Source organism: Xiphophorus maculatus, chromosome 4, assembly GCF_002775205.1.
Source record: "Xiphophorus maculatus strain JP 163 A chromosome 4, X_maculatus-5.0-male, whole genome shotgun sequence".
Lineage (NCBI taxonomy): Eukaryota > Metazoa > Chordata > Actinopteri > Cyprinodontiformes > Poeciliidae > Xiphophorus > Xiphophorus maculatus.
Genome location: NC_036446.1, coordinates 18899730 through 18921190, shown reverse-complemented (window position 1 = coordinate 18921190; position 21461 = coordinate 18899730). Strand labels below are relative to the sequence as shown.

At 39.2% G+C, this 21461-nt stretch overlaps 1 protein-coding gene across 4 annotated transcripts in view; it reads left to right on the top strand.

The window, feature by feature from the left end:
* The window catches only part of sox6 (SRY-box 6), a 138854-nt gene extending 117906 nt beyond the window's left edge, over positions 1–20948 (top strand). For all 4 annotated transcript variants that reach the window (XM_023332188.1, XM_023332190.1, XM_023332189.1 and 1 more), the window contains 4 exons: positions 6733–6838; positions 13439–13612; positions 14982–15198; positions 15819–20948. In XM_023332188.1, coding sequence (XP_023187956.1) covers positions 6733–6838; positions 13439–13612; positions 14982–15198; positions 15819–16125 — 804 coding nt within the window. In that variant the 3' untranslated portion in view covers positions 16126–20948. The remainder of the gene's footprint in view (positions 1–6732; positions 6839–13438; positions 13613–14981; positions 15199–15818) is intronic.
* Positions 20949–21461: the final 513 nt, after the last annotated feature.

Genomic DNA, 21461 nt, shown 5'->3' with positions numbered 1-21461 from the left:
CTGTATTTACTATATCCCATCAGTACAATAAAACCTTTTACAACCCTTCTGCAATTTACCTTTTTGAAATATTTATCTAAAGGTATTATTGTCTGCAGAGGGCAATTACTTTGTTCCATTATTTACAGTCTCCTCCTCACCCACTGGAAGCTTTTACCTAGAATGCACCAGCAGATCTGCAGTCACACACAGTCAATGCAAGGCCATTTGTAATGAACTGAATTGTTTCCTTGTATGCTGGACAAATATTGAATATCTGTGTGGCCAAATTTTTATTACGACCTTCAGACCTTTACTAAGAATGTTTAGTGAAAACACAGATTGCTCAGCAACCTTCACTTAATAATTCAGACTTATATTTCAGGAAAATACAAGTAGCTTGAATTGTGCTGTTGTTATGAAACTGTAAAAAAAAATCACATAATCAATCTTATAATAATCATACATAAATGATGAGACACATGATTTGAAGCACACAAGGCTTTAGCATCCATAAAAATTCTAGTCATTTGTGACTGAACAAAAAAAACAGTTTTATTTAAGATTTTAATCTCCTAGACACCATTCTTTATTGTGATCTACATCTACATTATTACTGATCAAGTGTTTAGTATGGCAGAATTGAAAAAAACAAAAACAGTAACATTGCCAAAAAAAGATCCCCTTTGTGGTCAGTCTTGTGACAGAACTCTTATTTTTCCGATAAAACTTATTTTTGACTGTGACACATCAATTTCTCTGATATTAACACGAATAAAACACAGGATATGTGGCGTACCTTAGCTAGTCTGAGATAAAATGTATTCTTCTGCTGACAAGTCCCTAACTGGAATCAAAAGGGGAAAGGTCAGTGTATTAACCTATTGAGCTGCCCTTTCTGCCCTACAACACCACTTCTCCTCAGTATTGATGACTACAATTGTCCATTTTTTTGTATCCCAAAGCTCAGCCTGTAAATATTCAAGTGGAGATTACACCTGTGCTTCACAGAATCCACACTCCTAACCTATGGGTTGTAGTTGCTGCACTGTTCCCCCTGTGTGCGTACATGTGTTTGTATATGCGTGTGCATATAACCACATGTAAGTGTTTGTATGCATGTGATGCCAGGGCCCTATTCAGGCAAAGCCCTCACAAAGACTTTGAATATAATCTTGTCTGCTTTGCAGCCCTGGAAGCAATTTTCTGCTCCTTTTCGACTGCTGTCTTGGAAATTGCAAACCAAGGCATTTTGGCTGCAGTGTAAATCCTTGGCATACAAGGGTTTGCCCATCCAAATTAGATTATGCTCAGCTCGCAGGCACTGGCTGCAGCCAGCAATTGCTATTGTGAAGATTGCTTACATTAATGCTTTGTCCAATTGTTCGCCTTTGCCAAAAGAATAAAAAATAATGTAAAAGTGTGTCTGCACAGATGTGGGACTGTCCTGAGTCGAGCCTTTTGCTTCCGTCGAAAGCATCGAGGCTGCATCTTTGTGGGTTGATTTGGCAGTATTTTCCCAGCCTCCTTTTAACAAGATGAATTTCTTGCTCTCTACAGTCGTTCAGAAATGCTACTGACTCAAGTGGTTAAACGCTATGATGCTCCTCACCAAAAGGTGCTCACAAGAAAGAATGAGGGAAAGAATGTACTACAGAAAACTATTTACAGTCTGTGGTATTGCTGAAGTTAGGCTGGAATCACCATAGAATCTACTTGGGGTTTTGTTAGTGTGTTAAAGTGTTAGTGCAGCAGTGCAATATCCCGCTGTTAGTTACTCATGGGGTTTAAAAAAGGCTAAAGGCTGAGGTCCATCTTATGTTTAGTGCATCTGTTGTGCACTAATTGAGGATTGAGAAATTGTCACAGCAATGAGAATGACAAATATCACATTTTGATTCATAGCTATGTATATGTCAGTTTATTTAGAGAAATTCACAACTTTGTTTTATCTTATTAAATTGTCAATATTTCCTCAGAAAGGAGCCTGTGTTCCCTTTGAAAGAAATGAGGCGATGCCCTGACTAAACAAATGGAACCAGAATAGTTTTCTGTTTTTGCTCTGTGATATGTTAGAACAGATGCCAGCCTTTTGTGGCCGCTACTGTTGATTCTGTCACTGCCTGCATTAGCCTTAGCAAATGGACAGCTCTGGGTAGAAAAAGAGCAAAAGCCCCCATGAAAGGACCTGCGGGTTTACCGCATGCCTGGATGTACTTAACATTTAAATTGCTCTAAACTACTGGAAAGCTGCAGACTTATAAATAACATGGTTACAATAAAAATATAAACCAGATGAGGAGGCGAACTGCGAGAAACTGTTACCATGGCAAGGTGTCGTCTTTGTTTCCGGCAGGACTGGGACAGATTGTTAAGGGCTTTGGTCTGGAACGCTCAGTCTTCTCTCAAGAGGCTTAGAACACAGTGGTGACTGACGCTCAATACACAAAGCACTGCATTGTGGTCTGAACTATTGCCTTCAATGTGCCACATGCCAAGTGTGTAATATAACAAGTGCCAGAAATGGACAATATTGGATACAAGTTGCAATTTATGGTTTTGCAGCTGTCAGAAACTCCAAATATGAAAGCCTTAAATCTAGTCGATAATCCACTTTCCAGAGTGACAGAGAAAGGACAGGACAGTGATCAAAAGAACACCAACAAGTTCAACTCTGAACGGTTAATAAACAAAGTAAAGTTGGAGTTACTTAGTCATAGACTGGATTTAAATCTGATTGTAGTGCTGTGGTATGATCCTAAACAGCTGTTCACACTCATAAACCCTCCAATAAGCCTGAAATATAACAATTCCTCAAAAGAAGGGTGGGTTAAATTTTCTTCATAAAGACCTAAAAGACTCATGCCAGTTACTGTAAATACTTGATAGACGTTTTAGCTGCACAGGGGCTAATTATTATTTCACTGGCTGCTTTGGATAGTTAAATGTTTCTTTTTTTTTTCTTTTTTCTCCCCTTTTATTTATTTGGATAATTTTTCATGTGTTCAATGAAACTGTCATTTGAAAACAGCATTACCAGTTCACTCATACTATCTCTGTCTATCTCTTATAAAGCATCTACAGTATGTGTGTATGTGAGAGTATTTAGTAATTATTTTGAATATATATAAAAAAATCTATTTTAGTTTTAAAACACTTGAAATAAATTATCTTAGACCCTGCTGCTCTATCTGTTGGATACAGCTAAGTATCTGTCCTCCTTTGCTTAGTTTTTAAATGAGTGCTTAGTTAGAGTTTAATTAACAAAATTGTAGAGAAACATTCAACATATGCATTTCATCAGGTATTTTTAAGATGTTATGGGAGAAATTGTACATATGAAGAAAGGCTCAACATGAAAAGAACAAACTCTCCCCCCATCTTCACAGCATCTACCTGACTGCTCAGTGTAGATATTTTTCAGATCTATTTGAACAATCTCAGGCCTATTGCTCTCTCATAGCCTCAGGTTATTTACAGATGTGAGAGAAAAGGAGTGTCATGATTGGCAGTGCTTTGCCGAAATCCAGGGCAAGAGGCACAATACACAGGGCCGTCCGCCACCCGCCTCTGCCCAGAAAACGCCCTGTGGGCAGAGCAGAGGGCCTCGAGCGCATGTTCTGTGGCCAGCCAGATTAAAGCTTTTCTTCGCAACATTGACAAGAGCCCTTTTGGGTTCCCTCGCCCAAGACGTTCCACAGATTTGGCTATCTATTCCTCTTTCTACTTCTCTCCCTTCCTCTGTGACTCACAGCCTCTCTGGCTCTCCTCACCAACTTCACTTGCCAGCTGAAGTCATGTGCAGCTTAAGAAGTCCTACATCTGTTTCTAAACTTCACAGACAAAAGGCTGCACAGGCAGGGCAGAGGAGACTGTTGTGGGTGGCAGTCCTCCACTGCAGCTCGGAGCGCACTGCTGTAATTTTACTTGCGGTATGGGGAGCTGCATGCTGAAGTCATTTAGAGGAGTGACTGGTAGCTTGCCAGCTGTTTGTGGTCAAAAGGGAGGGGTATAATATGCACTGTTACATCTTTTGTTTCCTGATTCTTTATCTTTATCTGTTTTTACCAACATTGTTTTGTTTTTATGTTCTCTTTGGGTTAAGCGACAGCTCTTTCGCATATATTTTCTCCCGGCTTTAATTCTCAGCATCTCTCCCTCTGACTCTGCATTATAAATACAGTTTTTATATTAGCCATACACTGATGGGCCTGCGTTTCCCTGCCTCCTCGTCTCTTCCCGCGGCAAAAAAACCCCACTTCCCCCAGATACTGCATGTCCTTTGCTACTCCGCTGTGTCAGAGTGATCAGTAAAAATTTAATGACACTATAAAATAATAAAACTGCCATTAATTTATCACAGCACTTGATGCGTGGGCAGTAAAGAAGCATTAGTTCACTGAATATTTTCCAGCCCTAAAACAAAACCCCAGTGCTGTGCAGATAACTTATGGCCCTAATTTCAGCTATATTTTTGATTCACAGATATAAATTACCAAACCTATAACCAATAAGTATATTAACTCAGTATATAAAATTTTATGAAAATTTGTGACGCTGTATTGGACTGATAGGCTTGTATTAATTAGCATAGCAGCAGAGCAATACTTACTTTAATTAGACCATAATATTGTAGCACACAAAGTGCTGGCTTCTATGGAAAAAAAAATGTTGACTTAAAGTGAAACAACCTCAAAACAACCCCTAGACAAGACTTTCTTTCAGCGTTGTTCGGAGCTGTCTTAACGCGCTGATCTCCAGCGATCATATGACTCAGTGCAGTGGAGGAAGATGCTCAACGCTGCGCTAGTTATTAATGGAAATCATTGACGGATCGTCCCGTCCTCTCTTCTCCCCAGCCCAACATGATGCTTAATGATCATGAGTTTATAAAAGGACTTGATTGATCAAGAAGGGCCAGCGAAGCACAGAAGAGGGATGAGATGACTACTTTATTACAGGCATCCAGCACTAGCAAACACTGTGTCTTCCTACCGGACTGTCCAAGAGGAAGCATGTGGAGCACCACCATCCAGCTAATCGCACTTCAGTCACTTTGTCATCAGGCTGCTGGCTTCTTTCATTAAGAGCAATAATGTGGATGGGTGATGGATAGGGCTCTGTACACGCGTGGCGCACATGTCCACGCACAGAACGTGTCACGGTGAAAAGGCCCCATACTTCGTCTTCTCTTTACAAAGTGTCCTCTCGCCCAGCAGGGACCACCGCATATGTCATAATTAGAAAACACTTAAGTAAGCAAAGGGCCGTCAGATAGACAGCCTCTAATCACAGGCCATAAGCAGGTAGTGTTTAATTGTATATCAGAATCACTCAGCTGGTCATAAATAATGAGTGCTCCTTCAAGTATAATGGTAAATTGCAGAGCTCTTTCCGCCTCTCGCACATTCCTTTCTTTTGAGGAATAGTTCTTGAATAAATAAAAGCAAGAAGAAAATCAAAATTCTATGAAAGAGCTCAAATGCACTTGAACTATCTTCATCCTTCATCTTGTCATATTTTTTAATATGCAAGGATAAAAGCTCACACAAAAGAGGAAGGAAATATTTGCAATTTTTAGTTTTTTTTTTTTTTTAAATGCACTGTAATTTCTTCAGGCTATTCTTGTCAATATGATTTTTATTTTTTAAGAGAAAAAAAAATCTTTTTAGAAACTACAATTTAGACCAGTTCATTTTAATCCATATGATTTGTGATAGTTCTCTGTAAGGTGGAAAATAAAACAATTCAATTTACAGAAAAATTAATGTATTTGCAGATGTTAGTGTATGCGGCTGGGGAGATGTTAGCATAAAGACTCTACCTGAAAGTCTGTTCACACAGGGTTGATCGCAAGGATTGAATGCATGCACCCTGCATATAAAACAAATGTTTTTTGTTTTTTGTTTATTTTTCTCCTTATGTCTGCTTTTACACACATCAAGAAAAAAAAAACCTTAGAAAAGGGGAGGTGGTATTATTTGTATCATGCAGAGTCAAAGTGTCCATCTCCTAGTTGAGTCTTTAGAGAGCAGGACAGCCCTTCGCTAATGCTCTGTGTATTCACAGAGGAAGTAGGTCATTCAACAATGGAGCCAGCAGCAGTCGGCACTCTCTCCCCTTGCATAATACATTAAGTGTAATGTGCAGCAACTATTCAGAGGCCCTCCGAAAGCTGTTATTTTATTCTGTAAATGCACACGGACATGACATTTAATATTGTCACGGAGTGCTGAATGACAGGGTTTCATTGTGCTCAAGTACAACATGATGCCAAGTTTAATCTGAGCACAAAGCGACATGACAAACGGGAAAACACGGTGCGCTCACCAAAACATGAACCCTGAATAAATGATGGGTGCCTAGCTCTCAGTGCCGTAGACTGGGGAAATAGAGGCTGAGGGAGATGGCAGCGGAGGAAGAAAAATCTGAGCATTGCAAAGAGGGCCACAGTCCCATTGTGTGCTTGGGATCACAAAGTATCCTTCTGTAAATCTATTTACAGCACCCCTGGGCCCTTACTGTTTCTCTTCTTCCTGTCATCTTAAACTGAATAGAGAACAGAGAGAGAAAAAAACACACACTCCATGTATCTACAAAACAACCTGCATATATCAAAGATCCTTTTCTGCTTCTCAAATTTTCAAATTATTCAGATTCAGATTTTTACAGCTTCTTTCATTGTAGAAATTTTAACCTGTGTTTCCTTTATTTTTATTTTTTTAACCCGACATCTTAATTTTTTTTCTGCAGGAGAGGGTGCATTTCGACAGCATCGGACACCACCTTGGCAAACTGGGAGAGGACGGAAAAATCGGCCACAGAGTGATCGACCTCACCAGGCCTGAGGATTTAGATGGTAAGGGCTAAATGAATTTGTAGATACAAACCTCAGAATTAGTACTTTCATTAAAACTTTGTAGCGTGTTTATGGAGTGTTACTTTCCACTTTGCAAAAATTTAAAGTGTGGTTGCTGAGAAGCACAGTGGTGGCTGTGTCTGAGATTCTTTGGGAGTTGGAGTGAATTCGATTTAAAGTGAGCTATGACTCAGAGGTTTTCACAGGTAGGTGAGCGGTGGATAAGGGGGCACAAGAACAAAGCTGGCTAATTTCCAAGCTTGGCTCCTGTTGCTCTTATAGTTGTTTGAGGTCCCAGGCAGTATGGTGCAAACTCTGGTTGCACCAAGGTGACAAAGCGTCATCCACTTTTGTGGTGCTAGCACCTACACAGAACCATGGAGCGCTTCAGTGCACCAATATTTGTTTGACAAAAATATTTGTGGCAGTTTCTATGGCATTTCAGTCTGCAAGTGCTTCTGAGTGATCTTTGATGCAGCAAAGAGTGAAAGAAATTAATATTTCTCAGGACAACATCATCCATCAGCATTTTACGTAACTCTTGTGAAGATTGTGTAGTGATTTTAGAAAAAAAAGTGACAATATGTTGAGTTCACATTAAGCCTTTTCTGAAAAGGAAAAAAAAATGAATAAAATGAAATAGGAAAACAAACCATGAAACGTTTGTTTACCAGCTTTGAAGCATTTGTATCACACCCTGTTTCGTTTCACATCACACCCAATCCTGAAGATGAGAATTAGAGGTGAAATTTGCAGCTTCATTGACATGTTTCCCATGTGAGCCACTGCGGAGGCTCCCATCCCAACCGTCTGACTCCTCGGACAGATGTGTTTTCATCGCTCCCTCTCCCGGTGGGAACCCTCCTTCTGTGGCTACCGTGGAGTCAGGACAGAAACACAGCGCGCACCAGGGCATTTGTGTCCTTTTAAGTCCTTCTCAGGGCCAAGGGAAAAGCTAGCGCCAGACGCCTCACATCAGTGTTCCCAGTGGGCTATGGATTAGGAGCAGACAGAGGTTAGAAGAGGGGATAGGTCCTCTTCCCAGGGGGAGGGGTGGATAAAGACTTGGAGACAGGGCAACACTCATAACTCAAAACAGTTTGCATTTCTTCTTTGCACCACAAATGCATATCAATCTCTCTGTAAACTAAACAGCAACAAGAAGGTAAATACTGATTAAAGCTGAAGAGGGATTTCAAAATGTGAGCAACAAATTGTTTACTCTTCTCAGAACCTGTTTACATTTGAAACTCTCCTGACAATCTCCTTGAATGCCTGGCTCCATGGCACATGATATTAGACACGAGCAGCGTTACTGTAGCTAATTTTTGCTTAGATTTTCAAACAAGGTTTAGATAAAAAAAAAAAAAAACTTGTAATTTCAGATGTTATTTTTTCCCCCAAAAACATTATACTTCCAGTTTGTTGTGAAAAAAAATATCTACTAAAGTTTATGTGGCTTTTCCACTAAATTCAGACCAATTTATTTTCCCCAGACATCTAAAATGAGTAATGCAATTAGTTTTTTGGAAGAATTTTCACCCCAGACGGAAAGGAAATTACTTTGGAAACATCTGCATTTTAACACACTTTTTCCCAAGTAGATCAGAACACAACGCATATACTTTGGTGTTTCCTCAAAGAGAAAATTACTGGGTGTCCCACCCAACAAATGTATAGGGTGTGAAAGGCGCTAGTCTGCAGCAGCTTTCCCTCCAGGACGGAACAACCAAACTAAGCAGATGCAGTGTGCAGCCAGTGCCTGTTATGGAAGCTCTTGATTGCTTCTGGATGGCAAGAAATGTAATATACACAGCTCATGTGATTTAACAGCTAATACCCTTGGCTAGCTTGAACTTTAATTCATTCATGAGTGGCAGCATGAAGTTCTTCTACTGAATGGGATGTTTGTTTAAAGTTGACCATATCTCCAAGGTCTGTAGAATGCTAGAGTGATATGTGGAAGAAGGAAATAGAATTTAGAGAAATGTTACATTAGGTAAAGATACAGGGGCTTGGAAAACTGTTATTTCCTCTTGAGATTTTTCACATTTTCTCACATTATAAATTATTATTAGTGTCCCTTTGTTTGTTATACCAACACAAAGTGCAGTATAATTGTGGTGTGGAAGAAAATTAAAACAAAATTGTCAAAAATCTTGACAAATAAAAGTCTAAAAGGTGTGGCAAGCATTCGTAGATATCCCTTTCTCCCCTCAAGGTAACCAATTACCTTCAAAAGACACTTACTTTGTAAGTAGAGTGTGGAATTTTTTCTTGGTATCAAGAAATTGTGTCACACAAAAGGCCTGAACAAACAGCATTTTAAAGAGCAAGGAGAACACAAGATATCAGCTAACAAAGCTTAGTGCAGGGACAGATCATAAAAAACAATATCCCAAGCCTTGGAGATGAAAGAAAGTACTATTATCAATTGAGAATATTATAAAAGTAGAGCACATGTGTGGCACTCCAGTTCTCTAGAATAAGTGTTCTGCAAACTTTAGATGTGCCTCTGCTTTAACTCACCTTAATCAAATAATTGTGTTAATAGTGGGATAAATTTGACTGCATGCCAACGTTATTTGGAATTTGACATCACTGAATTGAGGTTTGAACACAGGCAAAACTCTGTGTTTGTAGTTTAAAGCTAACACCTTGAACACACATTCTCAATGTAAAAAAAATGGTGGTAGCATCATGGTTTGGGGAAGCTTTTAAGAAGCACAGTAAAGGTGATCACCCTTGATGGGAAGATGGAAAGTACAGGGTGATAAAGTTAGGAAACCTAATTGCGAAAGAAACAACAACCCTAGAAATCCCCCACCATACCTACAGTGGAATTGTTTAAATCAAAGCATATTCATGTGCTAAAATGGTTTGAACTAATTTTCGCAGGTGTTTTCCCTCTGATCTGACTGACAGTGTGTAAATTTGAGAAAAAAAAAGTGCACCATCTCAGTCTTGAGATGCACAAAGCTGGTAAAAACGCAATTTAGCATTACTAGCTGAGTAAATGAAGAAGGTCAAGAGTAGTTTTTATGTTCTCAGGTGGTAATCTGCCACCTGCAAGTTGTAACAAGCAAGCCATATGTTGTTAAGTCCTGCACGGACTCTTAACGCATGCATAATCTGGGAAGCTAAAAATAATAAAAAACACTGAAAAAAGTCATGTTTACATCACTTGTAATTTGTAACGGTTAAACTAGCATGCCATGAGCTCAGGCTACAGCAGAGCCACTGAGCTCTGCGTTCTGTCTGACTAAACCCATTAATCTCGCCTGATCCTGCTCTGAGGGAGAGGCTCCATTGTCAGCGTTAAATGCCTTCACTTGGAGGTGTTAGATTTGGTTGCGTGCTCACCGAGGCTCATCCTCTCGAGCAGATTCCTGGGTGACAGCACATGTATGACGACAGAACAAAGATGAGTAGGGTGGAGAAAAGGCGGAGGACAGGGGGCAGTCGGGGCAGCGCTACCCTCTGGCTTGGTACACAGTCGAGTCTCAGCCTGCAGCTCACAGGTGCGATTGGGTTTGGGACCTCGCTGCATTCTCTCTCTAATTCTTTGCCTTTTTTTCCTGCTTCCTCATTATTTGCTTTCTCTTTTCATTTTTTTTCCTCCCCACAAACACACGCACACAATTGCGCTTTCACACTGTAATTCATTCTTCTTGTCTGCAGTGCTACCAGGAGAGACAAATTAAAAGTGGATTCTCATATCATTCTGTCACACTTGAGCTGCAGGCCTCATGAATCACAATGAATTCTGTTAAGCAGCTCTCCCTCTGTTTCGCTTCCTCGCTAGTTACCACCCAGGGGGCCTGGCCCTGTCACTGCTAAACATCTGTGTTTATTTACACAATCAAACACCTAACTAACTGATTCCTAAATGTCCCGCCTCTCCTGGGAGAAAATGTTCAAAACGCCAGAGAAGTATCACAGTTTCCAATAAAACAGAAACAATGTTGCAGTAAATTCCATGTTGCAGTCCCCAGGAGTTTCTTCTGATATGGATGCACAGGATGTATCTGAGGCATTGCAAGAATGGTGCACTGAGCAACACAATAGAGCACCCATTTCCCATTTACCAGGCAATGCAAGAAAAGCAATAGATAACTGATAAATCACTTTTTTTTCCAAGTTTTTGTGGGCAGTGACCCATATTACCTACATCAAGAACTGGACTGCCTGGGACTGCTATACATTAATTCAAAAGCTATTATTTCAGGTCAAAGATCTTAAAAAAGGTGCCTGGGTTAACTGGCAGCAGATTTACGGTACTTTGAATATTCATACCTACCATAGCATAACTTTAACTGTTTGAAAACTGCTTTTGTTGCTCAGTTCTACAACTTCCTGTAACATCCGACAGGCACTTTCCCAAGTGAGCAACTCTGCGAGGTAAAAGACCCATGGCTCATCTGGATTCCCTCCAAAGGACCCAGTCACGTGGCTGGTTTCCTGGCTAACTACTGATGTGGCACTAGGTGATAGCAGGCAGTTGTTTTGCACCCCTCCCCATAAGAAGATCACCTCTGCCCATATGCATGCACTCCAGTATATAAATTGCTGAATCAGTGTCAGTGATAGAGTAATGGCATGGGGGGTATCGTAAATTACAGCAAGCGATCCCGGGGTGCAGACACTGGCTGTCGTGTCTGAGTGAGCGCTGCGCTCCTGAGCTAATGAATACCTTCATCTGGCCCTGGCAGTCAGCAGATTGCCCCGCATTGATGGATACTGTCAGCCCTCCGCCACACCACATTTCATTGCACAATAAACATGGTTGTCAAAAGCAAACAAAGTGAAATCAATTCATCCTGTACAGTGAGTGCATGCTAAATGAAATTAACGTACTGTGGGGTTTGGTGGAAGCAAAGGTACTGTATTATTCCTGAATTCGTGATGGCTTTAAGGCCTGTAGCATTCCAGGAGGCAAAAGCAAACACAGACATAGTGCAGTCAGAGCTTGGGATTAGCTTTTAAACGTCCTGATGTACAGCCCTTTCGCTGTGTGCTAAAACACTTATTTACAAGTGTGACTCAGTTTGGGAAGCAGATGATTTTTGACATTTTTCAAGCTTAGCTGAAAAAATGCTACATTGACTTTTTCTGAGCTCCTGTATGAAATCAAGTAAGAACATTTTATTTAAAAAAAATATATATATATTTACAGAGTTTAGTTTTTAGGCCAAGGACCTAAATTTGTCGAAACATGTGCAGTGTCACTGTGTGAAAACACATTATTTCATTGTGACTGTTCTCACTGCAGAAACTCAGTGTACTGTTCATCATTTTTATTATTATTCTTCTAAATGTAATAGTGAGAAAAGTGCCTGTCTTAATAGAAGATATATGTTTTTGAGGAGAAAACAAAATCTTGTGGCTGAAAATGTCGGAGTGACATCTTCAGTGATTAACACAGAGCGAGGTTTCTGTGGATTTTGAATTAATGCCTCCGCACAGCCCTCGATTACTCATTAAGAGTTTGATTTGTTTATAAACTGAAATAATAATAGAAATCAAACCCCAGGTAACGTGTGCCAAGGCTGCTGGTGAAATGGTTTAATGAGAAGGCTTCACATGTGGATGATGAAATATGCATGAGTCATCCCAAGCTTTCTTTTCCAGATCTGAGATCATTAAAGATGTATCGTAGCATATGGAAGGCTCTTTTTTTGTCTTATTTTTCAAGCCTTGTTTATCAACATGTTTTTGTTTGTTTAAATATTCATACTGCTTTTATTTAATTCTTTCACATCTTACATATAAAAGGAAGCAAATACGCATGCAAACAGAAATCATTATCAGCCTGATGTACAGTTTAATACTGAGAGAAACTCTCTTATGCTGATTGTGAATGCCCTGATTGAGAAACAGCACTTTGCAGAATCGGCACACTCTCTCTGCGCTAATGTGGGTCTGGTTTATTTGTGGGGGTGAGTGTGTGTGTGTGAATGTTTGCATACTAGAAGGGCAAAGGAAAAGTCTGAGAAACAACAGGGGAAAAAAACAACAGAAAAGAATTATTTGTGCATATACATGTGAAATATACTTTTTAAGGAAGCTTTAAGATTTGCCAGAGTTCAAGTTTAATCTTTGAATTTCTATTCTAAAGATTGCCTCAAGTCTCCTATTTATTATTTATGCTGGCATTTTTTATGGACGGTCTGAATGTCAAACTGAAAAGTGTGCACGTCGGAAAAGCAAACACTTAAACAACAAAAAAAAAAACATTAGAAGTCAAATGGTTTAATCCTCTGGATTCAGATGGAGCTCGGAAAGAGTGGAAGAACACCGCTCTGTGTTAACTGACAATGTATTCAGTTTGTAGCTCTTAATCCTTTCAAGTCAAATTTTCCACTCAAAAGAAAACTCTGTCCCTCTGGGAGGGTTTGTTTTCCCAGCGCTCATTTAGAAAAATGTTCTTTATGATGAAAATAGAGGCGTTGATAGCAGATGAAGGAGAGTTTAAACCTGGCTCGTCATTTAATCAATGCCTTGCTTCGCTGTCTCTTGTTCCTGTTCTGGCTTTTCCAGAGTCCAAGGCAGTCAATGGCTCTGCAGATAAATCCCAACCCTATTATTGTTGGCCAACAGGAGGTGCTGGATCTACCGAGGCGCGGGTCTTCCGGGAGTCCCGAGGACGGAACAACAACGAGCCCCACATTAAAAGGCCGATGAATGCATTCATGGTGTGGGCCAAAGATGAGCGGCGCAAGATCCTCCAGGCGTTCCCGGATATGCACAACTCCAACATAAGCAAGATTTTGGGTGAGGCCCTTTGTATTAGCTATAAAAGTTGTAATTTAAAGAAAGGATGCAGATGTACTTTTTTTATTTTGTTTTGGTTTTTGCTGGAATTTTTGTAAACATTTAAGATGTCTTTTAAATGCTGTAAAGTAAATCAGTGGACTTACTTCTTGCATGACAGAAAAAAATATCTCACCATAGTATTACTGTAACTCAAAATATTTTATCAGTTTTCTACATTAGAGTGGTGTTGACACTCTCTGTTATGGAAATACACAACATTTGTGTGTGTGTTTTTTTTCTTTCTTTCTTTTCTTTTCGGGAGTGAGTGTGTGTTACAGCATAGGCTACTGTGCATCAGTTCACCTCAGCATACAGATGGATTTATGGCCCATCACTACCATAAGTGTTTGTCATGAAAAATGACAGAGACTAAATGGGTCTTGTCCCCTCAGCACAGGAGTCCATACATCAGAGCTGTTAAAAGTGCTGTCATCCATGGCGGTGTAGTGTACTTCATGGAGCTGTAGTATTTACTGCACAGGCTTGTTGTTCCTTAGTTTTTGACAGTAAGGTGCAAGCATGTCTCTCTTTTAGTATAATGTGCTGCCACACTTATCAAGAGGTTGTTGTAAAATGGTCAAGCATTTTGGTGCATGATTTTCTTTAACAGAATAATATAAAACTACCCATGTTATTCTGTTGGTCAAGGATCACTAACTTGCAATATAAAAATATAGCACCCTCCACTATCACTGGCAAAGATGTTTGAAAAGCCTAAAACTAAATAGTTGATAAGGTGCTACCCTAACCACCCTGATGTCCCTTTTGTCCTTTTTACCATTTTCTGACTTATGAAGATAAAGACACTTCTGTCACACAAGACAACTAGAATTTTGAGTTGTCTTGTGTTTACTATATTGAGTGATGGCTGGAGAAAATTTCTGCTTCACATTTAGATCTGGCGGATTAATAAATTCATATGCTGATTTGGTACACGATTAAGACATGCTTCCTCATGAGTACTAAGTATTAAAATAAGTTCTAAAAATCTGTTTGATTTTTGGAAATATTCCAAGTATGACATTATGTTACTGCAATAAAAGGAATGCCTTTGTTTCTTTGTTTGTGGTGCTAAATGAAAATATTTGAACCCTCCAGAAATAAAAGAAACTGTGAATTGAATGTTTTAGTGACTTTCTTTGATATACTTTTAAAAATAAATTGACATGCTACTCTGCTATTTAGAAACTTTCCTGTATCCCTGATTGTTGTGTAAACTGCTTCGGACAGACTTCAGCTTTCTCCTCCAATTTTTGAGCCACTTGGTGAAATTTTAACAATCATTGAAACTTTTCCAAGTGCTGAAAAGTTCCTTCTCTTGCCACAGGTTCTCGGTGGAAGTCTATGTCTAACCAGGACAAGCAGCCATACTACGAAGAGCAAGCCCGTCTGAGTAAGCTTCACCTAGAGAAGTATCCAAACTACAAGTACAAGCCACGACCTAAGAGGACCTGTATTATAGATGGCAAAAAGCTTCGTATTGGAGAGTACAAGCAGATGATGCGCTCACGGCGACAAGAGATGAGACAGTTCTTCACTGTGGGGTACGTCCCCACAAACACGGCAAATAAAAAGTAGCCATTAGTCACACTAAGGCACATTTCCAAACTGAGTGTTGAGTTCATCTGTGCTGTATTGGTTTTAAGACCCACAATGCACTTTAAACTCAAACGTTTTTCAATAGGTGTGATTTAATCACTTTTCACAAAATCAGTCTTCAAATGCAGCTTGCAGTGCAGAGATTATTATGGGATATATAAGCTGTAAGTATACACTTAGGGAAGCCTGGAGGGCAGCCGAGGCTTAACACTTTAATTTACTGTGTGTGGTTAGCAGGAGAACCCTTCTCCAGGTGTTCCCATGTCAGTCATAACATTCAGCGGCTTGGGGAATCAATCATGCTGCGCAACAGCAGACAAGAGCAGCACTGAGAGGGTATTGGTTTTATGTCACCAATAAACTGGGTCCTCTGTCTGAACAGTGCAGAACAGGAGCTGTCAGGAGAACCTCTCTTCTCCCAAATCACTTTCACAGAAGTTGCTGGGGGAAACCCCAAGTCCAACCATCACATCTTAGTGCTGCGAAAGAAGGCAAAAACATTCTTTGTTTAAAGTATTGGGAATAGGATTTTTAATCATTTTTGCCCTGTTTTGTGTTTGTCCAGCCAACCACCTCAGATTCCCATCACCACCAGCGCCAGTATGGTCTACCCAGGAGGCCTCACCATGGCAAACACCACACCCTCACCTCAGATGACGTCAGAGTGCTCCAGCGCTTCGGTCAGCCCTGAGCCGTCCATTCCCGTCATTCAGAGTACTTACAACATGAAGCTGGAACCCAGTGCCATGGTGAACAACAGCGAGCCGGTCAATGGCGAGGATGAGATGGACATGTACGAAGACTTCGAGGACGAGCCCAAATCAGACTATAGCAGTGAGAATGACACACAGGAGCCGGTCAGCGCCAACTGAGACGCATTTTCCTGATGCAGAGACAGCATTCACACAGGAGGAGGCCCAAAGGGCTGTTCTGATGTGAGGGAGGAAAGGAGCAAAAAGAACAACAAAAACTTTTACCACATGGGTTGGAGAAACATTTAAAAAGAAAATTAATATGTATCACGTAGAAGCCTGCATGCAGCTACGGCTTCATCAGTTGAAAGCTATTTGGTCTTAATTATTTCTTCAAGTTTGTGAAACACTTTGTTTTGTGGTAATTTATAATTTTTTTTTTTTCATTGTTTGTTTTTTCATTAAAGATCATAGACGGTTACACAGTTAGTTTGTTGCCTAAAGTAAAAGACAGAACTTGAAGCTAAACATTTGGTATGAACCTATAATACTTAAAGTCACATTGTTTTCATTTATTATTATATGATTTTGTTACGTCACCTAACTGTTCAAGATGGGAAAATATTCTCACTCAGGTATAGTGTGCCAGCCAACAGCTTGTGAATGTTTTTAACAAAGAGAAAAAATAATATCAAAACACAATACGGAGGGATTCCAGTTTAGTCACATTATTATTATTAATTATTATTATTAGTTTTTGCTGCATAATTCTGTGTGAAAGTGCCAAACATTTTATGTTTTTTTTTTCCATGAGAGGTTCTGAAGACAATCTCTTCATCTCTTAATGCAGCTTCATTGTACAGGCTTTCTTTGCTCTACCAGAAAAGGACAAATGAAACTCAGGAACTTGGAGGCAGCAAGTTCTGCAGGAAGTAACAAGTTACACCTGTGAGTAGAAGGTGACGGTAGCTATACTCCACAGAAATCAATGCAGTGGGCATCAGTGTCATGAGCAACCCCTTTTATATCCCTGGTCCCAGTCCATACAGAGCATTGTGGAATCCTTCACTCAGTTTCAGCTCTTCCACTCTGTCTGAATCACCAGGATCTTAATCAGTGATTGTAATCAGGCCAGAATGCTAAAGGGCCAAAGGCCCCCAATCTGCAGGATTGGAACCGAAGTGAAAGGCAGCTTTGGTGGCATTACAATCTTAAATTGATGTTGTACAATGTGTGGCTGCAAAGCTACAGTACATTCTGTTAAACACTTTAGCCCTATTTGGATTGCATGTTTAAAGTCTTGGGTCTTAAAATGTAATTTTTTCAGACATTGTAAATCTTAAACAGACACTAAGAAGTCTTAAAGCAGGGCGGTCATCTTGTTGATGCAGTGGAATGATTACTAAAGTCGTAGTGAAAGGAGTGCTAGGAAGTCCCTCAACAAAAAGAAGAGCTTGCCGTCGTGTTCGTTTCTCCACTTCCGTGCATCTCACAAAATTGACTTAATTTCTTGTTTCTTTTTTAATCAATTACGTAAGGCCTCTGCCAGTTGTAAGCTGTGTTGTAGAACTTGTTATATTTCTTAAATGCAACATGCTCTGAAACACTCATCGCCATCTACAACAACTCTTTGAAGAAACTTGTATGATGTAAGTTGAATTGAACTAAAAAAAACATCCACGGATCACTCCGCCTGTCGAAGACATTTAAGGGGGGGTGATGTTATGGAGCAGTCTAGAGCAGAAGGTCTAAGTGACTGTCCCCTCAGCCACGTGTGTTTCTGACCCCAGCCTTTGCCAATCTCAGCACTCAGGGGGGCACCATCTGGCTTGGAGAAAGGGAAAGCAGCAGGAAGGAGTGGGGAAACAATAAAACTGGGTGTGTGTCCCTCATTGTGCTCTCCATCAAAGTGCTGAAAGTAAGGCCTCAACAGGGCTTCCACCCTGGCCGTATCACCAGGCACTGGCGAGCAGATGGAACAAGTACATCAAGCTGTGGGGGATTATTAAAATGACTGACGAGTGGGTATCGTCTGAAATGCAGCATTATTAATGCATGAGTCCAGTTATTCCCTCCCTTGCCCTTGAACCCGTCCATTTCAGTGAGAGCGCAGAGCTTTGTGAAGAAACTGAATAGTTGGTCACTGGTTTTAAATGGCCAAGATCCCCCACTGCTGGTCACTGCATTTTTCTCCTGCCTCTAATTGGTACGGGTGGCTACGCCTTGCTCTTTAGCACTTCTTATTTGCATTACATAAACTTTTGCAAACATTCATATGAAATTCGTGTGTTTTTTTTAAAGTCCGTTTTTGTTAGTCTCCATTTTATTATTTTTCTGGTTTTTTTTTTTTTTTACATTTTAGAATTTTTAAACATCAAAAAGCAATCAATGGATGCTGTCCTACAAGTCAAACCTTCTCCCTCCAAGTCAACCAGTTTGGTATTTTTAAGGTGTTTCCTCCTGTTTGCTGGTGGTTAGACTGATTTGTATGTGATTGTAAATAATTGTATGACCATGCCAAGCTACTTCAGTTGGTTGGCGTTAGGACTCTTCAAGAAATTGACACTTGACTGTGCTTATACAGCAAAAACTCTTAAAAAAAGAAGAAAAAAAGGACAACACAGGCTCACAAAGAGACAATGTGTTATAAGCACTGGATATAAATCATATTTTTTAGCAATTCTGATTAATGTGAAGTTGTTTGACGAAGAACACCATGGATGAACAGGATTCCCCAGCCTGACTCAAGCGGGTTTGTTGTCACATTTGCCAGATTTGGGTCATTTTTATGTTCAGTTTTTCGTCTACTTATTTTGTGTATTTATGCAAAGACACGTGCGATGAAAGAACGCTTTGTTTAAATCACAGCTATTAAAAAGACTCAGCACAAAAATGTGAGCAGAAGATTTAGCAGCAGGCTCAGAGAGAGCTGTGAAGCAACAGATGTCAGTGCATTGTATATTGTGTTTGATACTAAAGTGTATCAACATACTGTATTTATTATTAGCCTCTGCTGGCTCTAAAATTGACAGTAGACAACAAAACCAAGGACAATCACAAAAAATAATTTGAGATAAAAAAAATCTGTGGATTCACCAACTTGTTAAGATTTTATTGTAAATATGAGCAATGAATATTTTTTGTTCATTGGTATAGGTTATGTATTTGGCTGTTTTATTTCCTCTTTTCCGCTATTTGTCCCAACAGCAGACAAATGGCTGTACCTCATGTGGATGCTGAACTTTTCTGCTAATTGGAAGTTTGGTCCCAATACAGAGTGAATTATAGGTTTTTCTTGACTATTAAAAGCACGAATACAACTTTACCTTATCAGACTTATAAGGAAAAAAGGTACCGAGTCAAATAAGCACTTAATGTAGAAAATTTATTATACACCCATTTGTTTCCAATCATAAATGTCTGATACAATCTTATCTTTATGCTGTATTTCCTTGCTTAGTTTTTTTTTGTTATTATTATTTGTTTATTTTAGCGATTAACCATTCAGTTCAGTGTGAAGCTCAGACTATCTGAAGATATCTGCATGCATTGGACTTGCATTGTCATGAATATAACAAAAGGTACACTTTTTATTGTTTTAAACACATGTTATGTTTGATCCTTTCAATGGTGGGAAGGTGCAAGTATTTATTTCTTTTAATATTGTAAAATGCACAGATATTAGATGTATCGCCAACTTTACATATTCTGTCAGTTTTTAACAAAAATGTCACCGACTACCCAGGATTTGCAGAAGTATCCCTCCCAATTGGTCTCAATTTTCTTTCTCCTGTAATACATGGAAAATGGTTTTTAGGAACTGAAGACAAAGGATTCCATGCTGTTTGAATATTACTGTAATTTGATTTATCTTTTCTTTTTCTTTTTTTTGTTCGTCTAAACTTTGTGATGTAAATGGTGGGAATGTTCTCTGTGTTAATTTAATCAGCACAATTCACTGACATGCTGGACTGACATGCTCGCTGCTGTTCAGAAAGTGTAAAAATGTGCCACCCGGGGCAACATTTTAAGCTGCCCTTGGTACTCTGCTCTTAAGAGTTGTCTTTTCAAGCAACACTGTGTGGGGCTCTTCTATGACTGGAGCCGCTGTTTTGACAAAATGCTGGCAGCCTGAAACGATTTTCTGTGCAGAATCTTTTCGATTATTTCCTCTCCTTGCAGGTACCTGTAAGCCCATGGCAAGTATTGTTTGGGTGTCATTAGAGAACAGGAAATACATAGTGTCTGTTGCTGCTTTAAAAAAAAAATATGTCTGAATATGTAAATAGTTTATCATAATATCTTGTACAGTCCAATGTAAAGTTTTTAATTCAACTTAAAAACAATGTTGCCATCACATTTGTGTTCACATTCTTCTTTATACAAAACAGAAGAGGTCAATTACTTTCAAGGGTGTATTATTGCTTGATGAAAACAAAAAAAAAAGAAAATGTTCATTTTTTTATGTTTTACTTGGCTTCAAAGTGTACACCAGCATTCTTTGGTTTTCATGTGCAGTATTGACGTGAGGTAAACTTAAAGTGAATAATTTTACATTGGTGTGTGTGTGTGAGTGTGTGCGTATGGAGAATTGCGTCCTCAGCTTTGGTTGTATTAATACACTATAAAAAGTAAAAACAAACCAATGATTGACACACACCGGCGCATCTTTGCACCATGGAGGTGTGTTTACTGTAAATTATTAAATTATGCCCACATGATGACTTCAGACCGATTTAAAAACAGCATTTTAAATAATGCGTTGGTCCATTGTATGAATGCAGCAGTGGGCTGAAGAAACTGCCGGTTTTAGCTTATTTACCTCAAGAATTTCCTTGTTTTCTGTAAAGGAGACAAACATTGTGTTGCAGAAAGGTTCACACATCACTCCATCTTTTGTACTGCTGTTGACACTTACCGATTAAAGAGACATTTTGTTTTAAAAACTTGAGTCATTTTTTCGATTACACTCTTTACAGTCTGCAGAAGAGTAAACAGCATGAAGGTCTGTCGGGAAAATGTAACTGATGGCTTAAATACATAAATCCCACATCAATAAAACAATAATTTCTTTATTTTTTGTGATTTTTTTATTTTAATATAGCCTTTATTTTTTTTTTTAAATAAACTGTTGTTTCTTAATATTAAATATGAAAAGTAACTTGAAAGACATAAGATGAAAGAGAAAAAAATTGCATTCAGCCACAATAAATCCCTTTAAGTTGGCACCTTCTTGTCCAAGTGTGCAAAACAAGATGAAATAACATTTATGTATCCTCTTTACCATTTCATGTCATGGCATTTATTATCGCATGAAAAAGGACTCAATGGAGGAGTGTTGCTTTTGACAGCACATATCAATTCAGTTTTAGTTGCTACCTTTTAATTTACATTAATTTAGTTTCAGTTACAACTTAGTCATCTGTTGACATTTTAGTTTTAGTCTATTTTTTGTTCTTAGCACATCACACCATAATATAGTTGACTAAATTTATAGTAAATTTAAACAACAAAAT